Source organism: Varanus komodoensis, unplaced genomic scaffold (genome assembly GCF_004798865.1).
Source record: "Varanus komodoensis strain SLA01 unplaced genomic scaffold, ASM479886v1 scaffold7_1, whole genome shotgun sequence".
NCBI lineage: Eukaryota > Metazoa > Chordata > Lepidosauria > Squamata > Varanidae > Varanus > Varanus komodoensis.
In genome coordinates, this window is record NW_025336479.1 from 2,217,747 (window position 1) to 2,234,917 (window position 17,171).

Below are 17,171 nucleotides of genomic sequence, written 5' to 3' on the forward strand. Positions count from 1 at the left end.
CCAGTTTGGAGAGATCCTTCTGTAGCTCTGCTAAATCCATTTGCGTTTTAACTCTAACCCTAGCACTCAAAAACATTTGGTGTTGTCAGCAAATTTGCCCCTTCACTGCTCACTTCTAATTTCATATCTTTTATGAATAAACTGAGAAGCACTGGTCCCAAATTAAGATCCCTTTGGGACCCCACTGCTTACATCCTTCCACTAGAAAAATTTACCAGTTTACTCTTATTCCTACATTCCTTTTGTTCTTTAACCATTGATCCGTAAGAACGCATCAGGAGTCTTTGGTGAGGAATTTTGTCAAACATCTTTTGGAACTCTACTGGCTCACCCGTCCACTTATTTATTGGTTCTTTCAATCAACACTAAAAGGTTAGTAAGACAGGACTTACCCTTGCAGAGACCATAAAGGCTTGTCCTATATGCTTACTAATTTTTTCTTGAATAAAGTTCTCTACCAATTTACCTGAAACAGACATTAAGCCAACTGGCCTGTTATTTTTCTGGATTCCAATTAGTGTTACACTGACCATTCTCTAGTCTTCTGGCTGTTGTTGTTGTTTAGCGAAGTCACGTCTGACCCATTGCGACCACATGGACAACATTCCCCAGGCCTTCCTGTCCTCCACCATTCCCTGGAGTCCACTTAAGCTCACACCAACTGCTTCAGTGACTCCATCTAGCCACCTCATTCTCTTCCGTCCCCTTCTTTTGCCATCTATTCTTCCCAGCAGCAGGCTGTTCTCGAGGGAGTCCTTCCTTCTCATTAGGTGGCCAAAGTATTTGAGTTTCATCTTCAGGATCTGGCCTTCTAAAGAGCAGTCAGGGTTGATCTCCTCTAGGACTGACCAGTTTGATCTCCTTGTAGTCCAAGGGACTCGCAGGAGTCTCCTCCAGCACCACCATTCAAAGGCCTCAATCCTTTGGTGTTCAGCCTTCCTTATGGTCCAGCTTTCACAGCCATACGTTGCAACTGGGAAAACCATAGCCTTGACTATACGCACTTTTGTCGGCAGGGTGATGCAGGGCTGTCTTAACGCATGGGCCTGATGGGCACTTGCCCGTGGGCCCCATACTAATCTGTGTATGTTAACCCTTGGAAAACTGGAAAACTTCCAAAATTAACAGTAGTTGTAGTTGTCATAGGGGACCCAGTACACTGCTTTGCCCAAGGTCCATAATGCTGTTAAGATTGCCCTAGGGTGATGTCTCTGCTTTTTAGTATGCTATCTAGATTTGCCATAGCTTTCCTCCCCAGGAGCAAGGGTCTTTTAATTTCTTGGCTGCAGTCCCCATCTGCGGTGATCTTGGAGCCCAGGAAAATAAAATCTGTCACTACCTCCATTTCTTCCCCATCTATTTGCCAGGAAGTGAGAAGACCGGATGCCATGATCTTAGTTTTCTTAATGTTGAGTTTCAAGCCAACTTTTGTGCTCTCCTCTTTCACCTGCATCAAGAGGCTCTTTAGTTTCTCTTCACTTTCTGCTATTAGGGTGGTATCATCTGCATGTCTGAGGTTGTTGATATTTCTCCTGGCAATCTTCATTCCAACTTGTGATTCATGTAGCCCCACCTTTCTCATGATGTGCTCTGAATATAATTTGAATAGGCAGGGCGACAGTATTCAGCCTTGCCAAACTCCTTTCTCAATTTTGAACCAATCAGTGGTTCCATGTCCAGTTCTCACTGTTGCTTCTTGAGCTCATATAAGTTTCTCAAGAGACAAATAAGATGGTCAGGTCTCTTTAAGAACTTGCCACAATCTGTTGTGATCCACACAATCAAAGGCTTTAGCATAGTCAATGAAGCAGAAGTAGATGTCTTTCTGGAACTCCCTAGCTTTCTCCATGATCCAGTATATGTTGGCAATTTGATCTCTCATTCCTCTGCCTCTTCAAAACCATGCCTGTACTTCCGGTAGTTCTCGTTCCACATACTGCTGGAGCCTAGCTTGTAGGATTTTGAGCATAACTTTGCTAGCATGTGCAATGAGTGCAATGGTGCGGTAGTTTGAACATTCTTTGACGTTGCCCTTCTTTGGAATTGAAATGTAAACTGACCTTTTCCAATCCTGTGGCCACTCTTGAGTTTTCCAAATTTGCTGACATATTGAGTGTAGCACTTTAACTACATTGTCTTTTAAGATTTTGAATAGCTCAGCTGGAATACTGTCTCCTCCACTAGCTTTGTTGTTGCTCACACATCCTAAGGCCCACTTGACTTCACATTCCAGGATGTCTGGCTCGAGGTCAGTGACCACCCCATCGTGGTTATCAGGGATGTTAAGCTCTTTCTTGTATAGTTCTTCTGTGTAATCTTGCCACCTCTTCTTAATCTCCTCTGTTAGGTCCCTGCCATTTTGGTCCTTTATCATGCCCATCTTTGCATAAAATGTTCCTTTCATATCTCCAATTTTCTTGAAGAGATCTCTGGTCCTCCCTATTCTATTGTTTTCTTCTATTTCCTTACACAGTCCTCTGGTACAACTTGTCAAAAGGTCAAACACCTCCTATTTTGTCATGGCTATTTGCTTGTTCCTCAGAGTCCCTTCCTGAAATGATAGCTCAGGTACAGGCACTTGATCTGTATCTTCTGCAGTGAAGAATGATGAAAATTGTTCATTCACCTTCTCATTACACCATTTACAAGTCCTTTAACTGTTATCTAGTGAACCAACTGTCTCCCTGACTGATTTCCTACTTCTGACAGATGTAAAAAAATTGTCAGTGATATGCACCCATTTTTAACATCATTTCTTTTCATACTTCCTTGTAATGCTTGTGCTCCCTTTCATTTTCCTCACATAGGCAAGACTTCCATGTCTCTGAAGGAAGCCTTATCTGTAATAGCTTCCTTGACACTGCTCATTTAATGTGCGGGTGAGCAGCTTATTCCAACCTTATTCCCACATCCAGCATGAATCCCCTTACTCCTTCACAAATGATATTGTGCTCCAAAAGGTAAAGAAATGCCTAATTATTGAAGTTATGTTATGAAAATGAATCCTTGCTCTAATTAGCAAATAAACCACAAGTGTCCAAACAAATATGAGACCTGCAAGGTACACAACCTGATCACTATTTGCTTTCATTTGCTTTTATTTTCCTTCAAGCAATGTGAACATATCATATACCTACCAGCTCCACAGTGTAGTTCATATATCTCACGATTGGTTTATACCACTATTTGTTAGTTATGGCATCTCAACCAGTTCATCCCTAAATCCCCCCAAGATAAGACTACATATAATCCTGCCTGATTCCTGAAATTATAAAAATATGCTACACAGCATCAGTATACTAAAGTTTTGAGATGGCTGTCAGATGGGGAGAAGCACAAGGGAGCAATCAAATGCAACCTAACATTTCAGAATGATTTTAAAAACATATTTAATTCATACTTTAAAGATTAAAGACGATGCACTTGGGCACATTTCAGATATTATACAAACCAATTCAGCTGAGAGTATTTTGCTGAGACAGTGCAGTGGTGGAGCAGCAAAGCATAGAACACTTTGACTGTTGAGAAAGCAGAGCCGAAGCCCAACTTCTGAAGTTTTAGACATTCTGGTACAACTAGGCTGTTTCTTCACCACAAGAATGAATGTATTTGCACCACTTTCACAAGTTGTCTGATGTACACAAGATAGTTGTAAACTATCTTTCTTCCAAGTCAGGAATACCAGTGGTGCTTTGGATCAAATCCAACCATGGTTCTTAAACTTCCACTTTGTGAACTGTTCTGCAGAAGTATTCTTTGTGGCATAGTGGCAGCTCTGTCCAGGGCCATCTTGAAAAGGCAGGTGTCAGACACCTCAGTAAATTTTGTAAGTGAGCTCATCACTGTCCCTGTACCTATCCAGATACCTCAGAGGCTGTCGGTGTGGAAACTTCTTCTGTGGGGGGTGGTATTTGGGGGGTCGCACAAAGTCAAACACTGGCTCTTTCATGACTGCAGAAAGTAGATAGCATGTTAATACATATCAAAATTGGAAGACACGTCAAATAACATTAAGCATCCTCTGTCTCTGCCATCCCTTATTTTGCAATGGAAAAAATAACTAATAGGCCATTAATGGAAAAGAAGTCCCTGTTTTCTGTCTTTAATTATTTCTTTTCTTTGGCGCAGATGCTTGAACAGGATCAAATACCCTTCCTAATACAAGGCAAATAAATTCACCCTGTAGGTCCAATCTAGTTGCCAATAGACTAGTGGTCCACAGGCAACTTGGTTAGCTTCCATCTATCCTGGGTCAGAAAGCTTTAAATGAGCCCTAGAAATGTCTGACTCAGATCATTCCAATCTCATATCTACACTGGAGCACTCATAAAGATAAATGGTGTCTGAAAACTGTAGCACCAGTCACAGAATATGGTCTAAACAGACAGTCTAGTAATTCTGGTAGAACAACAAGAATTTTAGTTTTGGTATTTCAAAATGCAACACTTCCAAACTGATACGATTATAGCTCAAAACATGAACATGCAGAAGCACATCCTGCTACTGAGTTTGCCCTTTTCCATGCCCTCAATTAGGAGCCACTACTGAAATAACTCAGCAAAGGAACATCTCCTAGCTCCAACCACATAATGTTTTGGTGGGGGAGCAGAACTCAAGCAAATACTTGAGTGCACGGAGGGCAGATTTCAGATGGGAGACTAAGACAAAGTGCTACCTTCTGTTCTTGCCAGAGGTAGCAAATGAAGACGTGTTCCTTGTTCTGAAAAACGTCTTAAATTTTATCGTATTGTGGCTATTCAGAAGCACTGCCTATTAATGCTGCTGCACTAGTAAGGGTACTTGCTTCACTCCCTTCTCATGTAATTCCAGATGATTAGGGCGTATGACCTAGATAGGATAGGCTCTGGTGTGTACTGATCTCAGTAAGGGCAAATGACAACTGTTTCAGGAAGATGCACTGCTTCCTGTGCTACTTTCATAGGAATCCTAACAACCCGCCTCTCTCAACAACCTTCATTCACAGAAAGCCCACTTGAGACTAGAGTTTTTCATGAAACTGAAAAAGAGCCACTCGCTGTTTCAGTTCTGCCCCTGGTTATCTGCGTGTTGGAGCCCTTGATAGTTCTCCACCATGCAATTTCAATACTGATTGTATCAACTGGACTCTGAAGCAAAGTGACAAGGGCAAGTGGATTCCAAAGCTCCAGTGTTATACAACCCTTGACCAATTATGTCCCCTCCAAATTTTGAGTTCTAGTCCTTTTCCTGTCTCTGGCTGGGAACTGGAGGTGGACTGGAACTCTCTCAACTTTTACACACAGCATGCAAAGTAAAAATATTACACACTTGTCCAGTCTCACAATTTTTGTGTTCTGAGTATTATGCTTTAATGCAGAATCATAGTATTTTCAGCATGGTCCATTACTTACCGAGAAGCTGGTGAAAGATCTGTGTAACAGAATCATCCCACTGGCACTGGAAAAATGCCAGCCCTGCTGGTGTCATATCATTCTGATACTTTTTGTAGAAGTCAAATGTTCTGAAGGTTCTCATCTTAAGGCTGTGGCTGGAAAAAAAGAGATCCACAGATGCTGTTATCACCATGGTCACCTTGTGCAAGCCATCACCAATTTCACTCAGTGAATAAAACAGACCCACAAGAGGGCACACAATCAAGACTACATTCTTAGGTTTAAAGCATGGACATTCCCTATCAGTTAAGCAATAAATGCTCCCCCAGTGTAGAAGTCCAATGGAGATTGGGTTTTTTCATTCTGCTCAGAAGGAGTTATCAGTTTCTTGGGATCTTTGGAAAGAAAACAGATTTAAACTTGCAACATAGATGTAGCAGAAATTCCTGGGAAGGAGGAAGCAATAGAAAACTTCCCCTTTGCTGAGCAGAAAGGGAATGCTGGCTGGTTGCTCAGCTAAGATTGAGCCTCATACAGTTCCCTGCTTCCCAGAGATACTGGAATGGCAAAGGGGAAGCCAGAATTTTAACGTCCTCCAGAAATTACTTCCCATTAGGGACAGCATGTAGGAAGCAGTCTTCAGTGTGCTCACTTTCCATGCGTAAGCACAGGACGGAATGGGTAGACAAATACTGGATGTTTAGAGATTTTCCACCTCATGTGATAACTATCTGGTTATTTCATCCCCTTCAACTGTTAAAGTTCTCTGGGCAGTTCACAGCAATTCATAAAACACAGATAAAATAGTAGAAATACAGCATGAAATTCATATGCAATAAACATGGCATAAAATTTCAATCTACAAAATTTAAAAGCAACTTAAACAACTAAAGTAATTTCAGTAAAAAGCTAGACCTGCTAAAACAACTGATATGTTGCATCATATCCCATTAAATGCTTGGAAGTTGAGGGCAGTTTTAAGTTGATGGTGAAAAAATGTCAGTGTTGGTGCCAGGTGGGCCTCGGGCAGGGGATCATTCCGTAGCCCACTGACTGCTCTAGAAACAAACTTGGCCAATGGTCAGCATGTTATTTACCACTAAGATTCAAGGGATAAGCGGGAAGTGCAATGTAGATGACACCTTAAATTGAGGCAAAGAAGCAGTAATTTATTTAACAGCAGAGGAGACCTTTGTATGAAGGTTACTTTGACGACAGGTTGAAAAAAAAAAGACTGGAGGGCAAAATTTCAAACAGACACTCATAACAACAGCCTATATGGATTTCTGAGGGAACAAGAGTTAATTGTTCATAACAGGTGAGTTTTCACTCCAACAGAAATGATTCAATATTTAATATTTCAGGACATACTTTTGCTTTTGCTTAGTTTCTCTTCTGTGCCTAACAATCTGACTGTATTCTTTAACCCAACTCTTTAACCCAGAGTATACTGACTGTTCCAAATCGTTCCTTCAGAAATTACTCATAGGCTGCCTTTCCCAAAGGATGAAAAAAGCAATCAAAGCAAAGTGCGAAAAGTTACCAAGGTTTTGGACGCATTTCTTCCGTAAAATCAATTTGCTGGAGCTGCTTGAAGAGAATGAAAACGTAGCGATGGTATCCAGTTCCTTTAGCAGGGAATGCAGGAAAGTAATGGCAAAGTTCCTTGCCTGTTTCTATTTGATTGCCCGGAATGTTTGCCCTGTTAATACAACATATGATTCAAAAGCAACTTTGTCTGGAACGACACACTATGCCTATTCAGATTACCCTCCTAAATCCAACTCCCCAGTGGCACCCACAGTAAAAATGGCAATTAAAGGAGCTTGATACAGTAAGAGCTTACAGATGTATGTCCCCGCTCTTTAACTTTTCCACATTTTGTTCCATTACAAAATGGAATTAGAATTATAGAATAGTAGAGTTGGAAGGGACCAACAGGACCACTGAGTCCAATCCCTTGCTCGGTGCAGGACTCCAAGGCATCCCTAATGGATGGCTGCCCAGCATCATCCTGAATGCCTCTGGTCCTGGAAAGCACACTATGTCCCTACGTAATTGGTTCCATTGTCATATTGTCAAGAAGAGATACTGACCCTCCTCTGTGAGACAGCCTTCAACTATTGAAGAAAACTGCCATATCCCGCCTCAGTCTTCTCTCTTCAAGGCTAAACATACCCAATTCTTCTGGCATCTCACAGGGCTTTGTTTCTAATCTCCTGATCATCTTTGTAGCCCTCCTTTGAATTTTTGCCAGTTTATCTGTAACTTTCTTAAACTGTGGTGCCCACAGCTGGATATGCAGTACTCCAGAAGCCTAACCAGTGCTGAGTAGATGGGAGCTAGCACTTCAGTGATTTGGACGTGACACTTCTATTGATGCAATCCAAATGAGCATTTGCTTTTCTTTGCAGCTGCTTCACATTGTTGTCTCATATTCAGGTTATGCTCTCCAACAAACTGGTGGCATTCAAAAACAAGTATATTTAACATGAGATCACATGGCAATAGAATTGCATGCTGGTAGACTCCATCAACTATTTACGATACGGTATGTGGTCTGTGGAAGCAATGGCTGGTGCTAGAGCAGGGTATGTCACAGCAAAGAGGGTGAATATATATGTAATCAACAAGTACCTGTTTGATTTTGTTTACTTAACTTTTGTTCCACAATAAAAATATTTGCACCTTCAAACTATTGGGCTTTTTCTTCAAATTGTTGTCCACAACACGTGGTAACAGTGGCAGTTAAATCCGTTCAATTTCTCTTTGTAACACAACACAATGTGAAAAAGCCAAAGGGGCTGTGTGAATACTTCTGCACAGCATTGTACACTCAAGCTAAGGCTCTAGCTCATGGGTCCTCAAACTAAGGCCCATGGGCTGGATCCGGCCCGCCATGCCCATTTAACCAGCCCGCCCCAGAGGTTTTTGCACTCACTGTGTGTGTGCGTGGGTGCACATGGGTGTGTGGCTTGCTCGTGAGGTCGTTTTGGACCCGCTTGGAGAAAATGATCTCCTCACGAGCAAGCTGGTGCCTCACCCCACACGCCCCCCACGTCCCTGCCTCACGTGCCCCACCCTCACCAGCCCACTGTTGAAAAAGTTTGAGGACCCCTGCTCTAGATCAATGTTTTTCAGACCGTGGTCCAGAGAAGCATGGGCCCCCCTCAATAAGAGAAACAATGGTGGACAAGCTCCCTGAAGAATGGTGGGTATATCCTAAGAGGTGTACATTCTGTTTCCATTGCTGTGAGAGCCATGGGGCCTCAACTGTGTTCTGCAAAACCAGACTTTGCATCCAAAGAAACATCAGAGAATCCTCTGCAAGTTGCACTGGTTCCATGGTAGATGCGCAAGCGTCCCAACAGATGAACCAATGCGGGAAAGGTTCTTTGAAGGAAGAGAACTGGAACTGCTGTCTATTCTTTACTTCTCCTCCTCTTTTCTGTGCTCTGAAAAGCACCCTCTTAGCTTGTCTTTCTTGTTTTTTAACTCTAGCCCCTTTATTTCTCTTAGCTGGGTAAGGATCAAAACGGGCACTTACTTCTGTATAATTGTGTATACCTTTGATTGATTCTTGGTGGTATCTTTAGATATATTTAAATATACGATGCTGTATTTTACATGATCAGATCAGTTTAGCCCAGGAGGGTTTACTCTGGCTAATCACTTTCTAGCACCTGCTCTCAGTGGCCATTCAAACTGGAGATGCTGGGGACAGAAGCGGGGACCTTTACGTGTAAATGCTTATGACACTACTAAGCCACGGCCCTTCACCCACACAATGTACGAATGACTGATGGGATTCATGAGTCAGCAACATGCACACTTTTTAAATACAGGTTATTTAAAACCTCAAATGGGAGAGCTGGCTTTTCAGCAAAAATAATAGAAATAGGATATGCTTTCTACCCAAAAAGCAGTTCCCAGTGTCCAACCAGACCTTGCTTCAATTGTTACCTTGCTCTAGCATCCATGTGTAAATAGTAATTCTGAACATAATATCTGAGGTGCTTTTACACTAGCTTCCTCATTTAGCAGGAACGTGGCTACTCAAAAGAAGCTGCAACAGAAAAGCCAAATCTTATTGCTTCCACTGTAAGCATCAGGTTCCAAGGCTGACATTTGCTGCATGTACCAACAAAGTCTTCATGACAGCATGGTGGTAGCTGAATATTACAGTTCAGTCCCAAGTTGGGTCAGAAACTTTTAAACTAATAGCAAAGCAAAAATGGATTCAGAAGCCAATACTCACACCAGCCAGTGGACATACTCTGAATTGGTATCACGCAGGTGCCCATCTGTGTGCACAAGAGATACAGAAATTAAATAATGTGAAAATTATTCCCTTGTTATTATGTAGCACTTTGCTATTCTCTCTCTTCCTGCATGAATTATTCCTTTTGCCTGCTCTAGCATGACCAGACCTCAAAAGCATGAGATTTCCCTCTTTTTTTTTTTTTTGCTACATCACTTCATTTTGTCATATTACTATGACATAAGTTTATCATGAAGTTAAAAAATATTATGGTAGTAGCGCTCCTACTGATAAGTAACTATTTTTTTGAAAACCCCTCTACCTTCCCTGACAAGTGTTATGAAGTGGAAGGCAAAATTCCAAAACACAATCTTGCCCCAACTTTGATTCAGTAAGCAACAAGATAGAATCCTCCTCAAGATTACTCAGTCTATCAAAGCCAAGTTGACCCAGACCTGCTATCCAGAATTTATCAAAGAATATTTGACTTCCATTTAATTCCTATTCAGAACTAAAATAAGTTATTCTACAAAAGGAAACTCAATTTCTCTATGGTTTTTTTGTCTGGATTTGTCTATTAGTGTGAACCTAAACTAAAAGTCCAGTAAAAAAATTGAGGCTCTTCTACTTGTAAGATAGGACAACCTGCTGAGAAAGTATCCTTAAATTATTTTTACTTACCCAGGTTAGTGAGAAGCAGGGTCCATAAAGATCCTTCATCTGCCTGAAATGTGACTTTGGGAGGATTTAAAGTCTAAGCAGAAAATACAACAGGGATTGTAAGGTAGCTAAATGGTTAAGATATTTGCCTAATGCAACATTATGGGCTTAACTTTTACCAGGTCTCTTACTTGGAAACTTTTTTCAGTCCAGTCAGCATCAGACAATTCCCATTACATCTTCCTTGCAGTAAAGATAACAAATACCAGCGTGCCTTATCATCAAATTAATATATCATAAAGTAGCCCAGGAAAGACTTTTCATTTTTTTTTAAAGAAAAAAACTGTAAAAAGTAGACAGTGGTGCAGGATTCGTTAACAGACATAAGCAACCTTAAAAAATACGTCCAACTGCAGAAGAGAAAGGAGGAAGAGTATAAGAGGAGATGCAGGGCCATTTCATGAGCCTTGCTGAAGAGCGCCTCCAACGCTCCTCTTCTTCCAGCTGTCACTACCAGCAGGCTATAGTAGGGGAGATGGCAATGGGAAGCAAGGTTATTCTATCAGCCCTGCTAAAAGTCTACTTAATTTCCCCCTTTCTTCCCTCCTTATTTCTTCTTCCTTCTACATCAAGTCTCTTCAGATTATATGCCTGCAGGCAGAGACAGTTTACTGATTATATGAAAGGTGTTCCAGTAGGCTTGGCTACCATCAACTCCATCATTTAGATGACAAGATAAAATCTATTTATTCTCCAGTGGTGCCTGCTGCTTTTATTAACAGGCTGCAATCCTACACACACCTACTTGGGAGTATGCTGTACTGAAGTCAATGTGTTTTCCTTCTAAGCACCTATGTAAAGGATTGTGCTGTTACTCAGGTTTTATTAAATATGATTTAAGACTGTGAGTTACTGCTGCTGCTGGGTTTTGACATTAGTAGTGTAGTTATACATCCAGGAAAAAACTGGTACAAGAATATTTTAGAAGTTTCATTTAAGTCATTGAGAAAGAATATAAGATAAAATTACATTCAATACAGCCAAGTTGCAGAAGATCCTCACCACTAGGGATGTTATTTTTCAGTACTCCTGTAAGTTTTGTATTACGTTTTAGAATTATGATAAGCATTATTTGATGTAAACTGACACCCACAATATCTGTCTACATTACAGGTGGTACTGGGTGATATTTACAGATGAGTGTTTCATTATTCTAATTCTGTGATATGCTTTATACACCATCAGGCTGGGGGAAAATCAATGAAGCACTCAGGATAAGTTTTTCTCAGAATAATTACTGGATTGGCCATGGTCAAATGAAACACAATAATATATGCGAAGGATATTCTCTTTTTCAAAACTTATATCCCCCGTACAATACCTCTGTGGGTGTAATCATATTCCCATGATAAACTGGCATAACATGTTCCTCATCATGGTTGTATTCTACTTTAAGATGAACTCGGGGAACAAATGTGGCATCATTAAACAAATCTCGATACAGTCCATAGTGTTCTGCAACTCGCTGCTTGTGATATGGGCCGCTGGTATTCTCCCATTCCGCCCTGCTTTCATCAAGTGGAATCAACACTGCAAGCACAAACACAGTAGGGAGGAGTACTGCATGAATAAGCTCTTGCAAATATGAAAAAATTAAATGTGGAAACTGTGACCAACGTACATGTCCTGAGACGGGATGCCCTTTCCATTTCCATATTCGTGAAATTTTGTTTCATTATGGCTTTTCTCTCTTCATATTTTTTTTCCCATGACTGTAGATGATAAGGTAGGCCAATGTTTATCTTTGCCTCTTCATCTAGGTTTTAAAAAGACCAAAAAATCCCACAATGTACTTTCTGCTTACAACCATATAATGGATAAACCATAAATGTTCAAGAAACTGGACAAGCCTAATGTTTCATTTTATGGCATAGGTTTAGTCTGCAATCTTTGAACCTACTATCCTATACTGAATATAATGTGTCCTCAATAGACTTGGAATTCACCTGGAATCTCTAATTTGCAGTAAGTGCCTACTGCATCTATGTGCATATATGTACAATTCTTTGAAGCAGATTAAGACATGCAAAGGCTCAATTCAAAGCTGTAAACTTCTAGTCCAGCTGCTTTGCATTTTAAACAAGGGAAATTCTGTCTCTCTTTAAAATCTAACTGCAAAAGGTAAACTATCACTGTTTGATTGCTTTTATTTTTTTCTGGTCAACCCCCACCCACAACAAACTATAGGTAATTCATTCTTTCAAATCAAATCTTATACATGCTTACTAAGTTGCACTGCATAGAATAGAAATAACTCCCACAGGACTGCACTTTACATAGGAGAAAAATTGATCATTGGTGGAAAAGAGGAAAAAGAAAACTGGACCAGGCTTTTGTGGCCTCCCTGACAGAGTACCTTGTTGAGGAGTGATGTATTTCTTGTAGGATTTCCACCAATGAGGCTTCTTACTCTCTTTTTCTGCTTCCTTGAAGTAACGGGTGAAGGTGCGATACTTTTCCAATACTTCCAAGTTACTGACATCAATATCTTCATTAGGCATTGGTCCCAGAGGTATCCCCAGTTTGCAGACAACAGCTAAACACAATTTGGGGGTTTTGTTTTATAAACTCAGTTGTTCAATCAGAGGTACAGTAGTTGGGTCTCTTCCCTCAAATAAAACCATCCCAAGTAGAAACTGAACAGTAAAATGTCACTGGCAAACACACAGCAGATGCAGAAATAATGATGGTATTCAAACTAAAACATGTTTTAATGCTAAAAATTGTTTAGACCTGTTATTTTCTAAAGCTTCAAAGAATGTTCTAGCGGCAGCTTAGCAATGCATGAGAAAAGATTAATAACTCAGACATTAGTAAACTGAGTTAGTTTACTAAACTCAGTAAACTCAGCGTTTGTATGTATCTTTATTCATCCATTCTTCGCTATTTTCAAATATTTGCAAAGGGACAAGCGTTACTTCCAAGAAGACTAGTGTGTTTACGTATTTTAAAGTTAACAAACGCGCTTATTTTCTTTTAACATCTTCTGAGCTCAGATAAGCTTGGCCAGCAGTTTACATATTTCATTGGACATTCGGATGCAGGCACAGCGGGGGACCGAAGGCAACGTGGACCATGCAACACTTTCACCGAAGCGGAGCCGGGGGCCACCACTCACCAGTCGTGCTAAAGCTTCTGTCCCTTCGCATTCCATTCAGCGCGGCGCTCAACACACGCGCGGCCATCTCGCCAGCTGCAGTCGCTGCGTCGCTCCAGCTGGAAAGCCCCCTCGTCGCTTGGCTCGCTCGGGGTGACGTCACCCAAGCAAAGCTGTCTTCGCCAGTGCCTGCCTAATAGCCTTTAAGAAAATAAATAAAAAATCAGTATTTACACGAGTCGCTTTTTCAGACAACGAAGACGGTCGCGACCCTTAAAACCGAACATATTTAAAAGCCCGGTTCGTCAAAAAGTTTTCCGCACAAGAAGAAGGCCCACGGAGCTCGGTGCTGAGTACTCTCAGTTCCTACTCTGTTCTTTTTTGTCGCCAAATAGATGAGCAAAAATGTTCCTAAATATACCAAATAGATGTTAGAAATGTAAACAAAAACCTGGTACTTTTTATCATATGTGGTGGACTTGTGATAAAGCCAAAAAAATACTTGGTTAAAATGCATAGATGGGTTGGGGAAATGCTGCAAAAACCTCTAATATTTAAACCTGAAATATTTTTATTAGGCATGCTCCCTGACGACCTTGATAAACAAAGTGCATATTTGATTTTACATGTAATTACTACGGCGAGGATTGTATTTGTACAATATTGGAGGAATGAAGAACCACCGACTGAGGAACAGATTTTAAAGATTTTGGATTGTGCAGAAATGGACAGACTGACTTTGTCTCTTAAGGGGAAAGAAGATACATACTTCTATCAAACTTGGGACTATATGTAGAGCTGAAATATATAATAATTGTAATAAGATACTAACCCAGTATGGCCGATGTCTTTGGAATCACTCTCGTTTTAGTTTAAATTGACAGAGAAGATAATAAAAAAATTAAAATCCTACTCTTCGTTTTGCAATACGCTAATAAACCTCTGGTGTTTTTAATATTTTCTTCTTAGGGATGGAATAATAAACTGAAAAGAAAAGGCATTCGTACTCAAATGAAACCTCATATGTATTTTTGCTTTATTTTTGCAAGGAGGATTTGATAGCCACCCTCGAAATAAGGTTGTTAAAGAGAACTTCCCCAGCAATGGACTTGGAGGGTTTTTATTTAACTGCACTCAGTACCATGTAATTATAAGATCTCTGCGGTTTTTACAGCTCAGAGCTATGCATACTTATTCAGAATTAGCTCAGCTGTACTTACCCTTGCTAGTGGCATGTTTAGGAACCAGTAAATGCGATTATAATTGGGCCATCCACAAGGTTGCCCGTTTCCCTAAGTTGTCAAGTGTTTGCACTGTAACAAATATTACCCTATACATGTCCGTTGGAAAGTTTGTCCCACTGAATACCTGTGTAAGCGTGGATTGCATCCAAAGTATAAAAACGGAAGAGAAGGCTGCTCAGTCTAGAGGAGCCAACCAACCATACAAACAGTCTGATGTGGTGGTGAGAATGCTGGACTGGGGACCTGGAGATCTGGGTTCCAGTGCCCATGAAGCTCACTGGTTGACTTTGGGCCAGTCACTCATTCTCAGCCTAACCGACCTCACAGGGTTGTTGTGAAGATAAAACAGAGAGAAGAGCCTTGTAAGTTGCCTTGGAGTCCTCCCATGAGGAAAAAAGGCATGATATAAATGCAATGTAATAATAATACTGACAGTCTCTTTGTCTGCGTATCAAGGGAGCTTCCTGCCAGAGGGATCCTTCCACTACTCAGGACGAGTTGTAGATGCTTTGCTGCCTGAAGTAAAGGACAAAGTAGTGTGGTGTGTGAATGTAACCCTGTGTTATTATCCTCATATTGTAGGCTGGAAGGCTAAGAGCGTGGCTGAGTACACACATCATGACAAGTAATCCAGTGTAGTTTCCACATGGATGTGCTTGACCAAGATCATCATGGTAATTCTCCTCCTGTCCACCATTTGCTTTCTTCCCAGTTCCCCAGGCAATATCCCAGGAGGCAGTGTGGGGAGGAATGAGACTCCTCTCTTAGACCACTGCAATTGTGAGCTGAGTTTGGCTTGCTGCAGCAGTCAAGCAGTCTGGTGTACAAACAGGGCTCATGGCCTGAAGCACAGCAGAGGGGACAAGAAGCTGGTCAGGCACCTCCTGCTGCAGAAATTCAGTCCCACACTAGATGGCAGGCACCTGCAGCTGCTGATCTTTCCAGGGAGTCTGTTGTGGCTGCATACCAGGGCCATGGAAACCTCAATGCCACATTCAGACAACTGGAGAAACTGTAAACTGTGGAATCCATTGTATAGACCATTTTCTTATGGATGTTTCTAAAAACCAGATGTACCATGCTGAAATACCATGACAGGGTTTGGATGGCATGATGGACCAACTTGCACTAAAAACCAGTATGGCATTTGTCATGTGAACCTGCCCTTTGGCTGTGTTCAGACAACATGACATTCTGTCATTTTCCTCCCTTCATGCATTCAAGGCAACAGACTGTTCTTTTGGAAAATGATCTTTATTCACCACAGTATGCCCAATAAGCTCTCTCTGAGCATGCACAGAGTGGTTTGTTGAACTCAATTTAAATTACTACTACTGGGAACCCTCATTTTATGTATGTCTGTGCCCAATCTCCTTGAGAGGGCCTGTGTGGAAATGAGTGCTCCTTTTCTCTGCGTGCTGATCTTCTAGTTGACTAGTTCTCTTCTCCTGATGTTGTGCCATGGGGTCAAGAGTTGTGCCAGCTGTGCCTGTTTTGAGAGTTCCTCTCCCATGCCTCCACTTGACAGCTGTACAACTTGGTTATTCTCAGAGCCTGCCTGAGGACTTGGGAAGAGTGGCCTTGAGATAAGTGCCTCCACATCTCTCATCTCAAAGTCTGAGGGCCAACTTTCCCTTGCCCCTTTCCCTCCTCTGTTTCATTGTCAGACTCAGAGTCCAGATCGAAGTGACCCAGGAGTGTGCTCCAAGAACAACTGCCACCCTCATCCCCTATACAATCCATGGTAGTTTACTATTTTTGGTCTGTTGTGCTGTTGGAACCCAGTTGTGGTATTTCTCCATGGTAAGTTTGGTCTTTAGCAACCATGATAAGAAGCATCAGCTTGTTCTATGGTTTCTCTGTATCATCATGGCTTGTCTGAACCCAGGATTGTAGTTTCCATGATCCTGGTATGCAACTACCACAGAGTCTTCTGGAAAAAGCGGCAACTGCTCCAATAATCCAATCAATATGTGTGGACCACTAAGGAAATAGCAGGTGACTTAGGCAGGGGCTAATTGAATTTGGGTTGAATTAGCGGCTTGGGTTGAATTTCTGGCACCGTGGTTGATGAGATACATGCCAATAGTGGGAGGACTGAGTGGGGAGAATGGAAACTATGATAAAGTAGAAGCTTGATTTTCTGTCAGGTAGATCATGGTAAAAAGCAGAAACCATGGTAACAAAGCAGGATTGCTTGTTGTGTGAATGCAGCCACTGAGTTATGACAATCTGCAATGCAGTCCAGTGTCACCTTCATCTTACCACAGGTAGAAGTTTATAACAAGCTCGTAATACAGTGTCCTGTTTCAGTATCACTGGGAAGTGGAGGCATGAGAGAGATGAAGCTGTGAAAATGGCTTAGGACAGCTAAAATGGAACATTATTCTGATGTTGATAGGGTTAGGTTAGCTGCCATCACCCCAATTTATGAGTATATGAAATATATATTGGGTATGTCTATAGTTACAATGTAG

At 41.3% G+C, this 17,171-nt stretch overlaps 1 protein-coding gene across 1 annotated transcript; it reads right to left on the reverse strand.

Annotated features, from left to right (window-relative positions):
- Nucleotides 1-3,372: 3,372 nt before the first annotated feature.
- Nucleotides 3,373-13,651, reverse strand: MRPL38 (mitochondrial ribosomal protein L38). Its single transcript, XM_044453965.1, has 9 exons — nt 13,472-13,651; nt 12,710-12,889; nt 11,975-12,109; nt 11,675-11,883; nt 10,315-10,387; nt 9,631-9,676; nt 6,916-7,074; nt 5,391-5,527; nt 3,373-3,951 (listed from the first exon to the last, which is right to left on the reverse strand). Exons 1-9 carry the CDS (start codon nt 13,536-13,538, stop codon nt 3,815-3,817), a joined length of 1,143 nt encoding a protein of 380 aa, XP_044309900.1. The 5' UTR covers nt 13,539-13,651; the 3' UTR covers nt 3,373-3,814.
- Nucleotides 13,652-17,171: the final 3,520 nt, after the last annotated feature.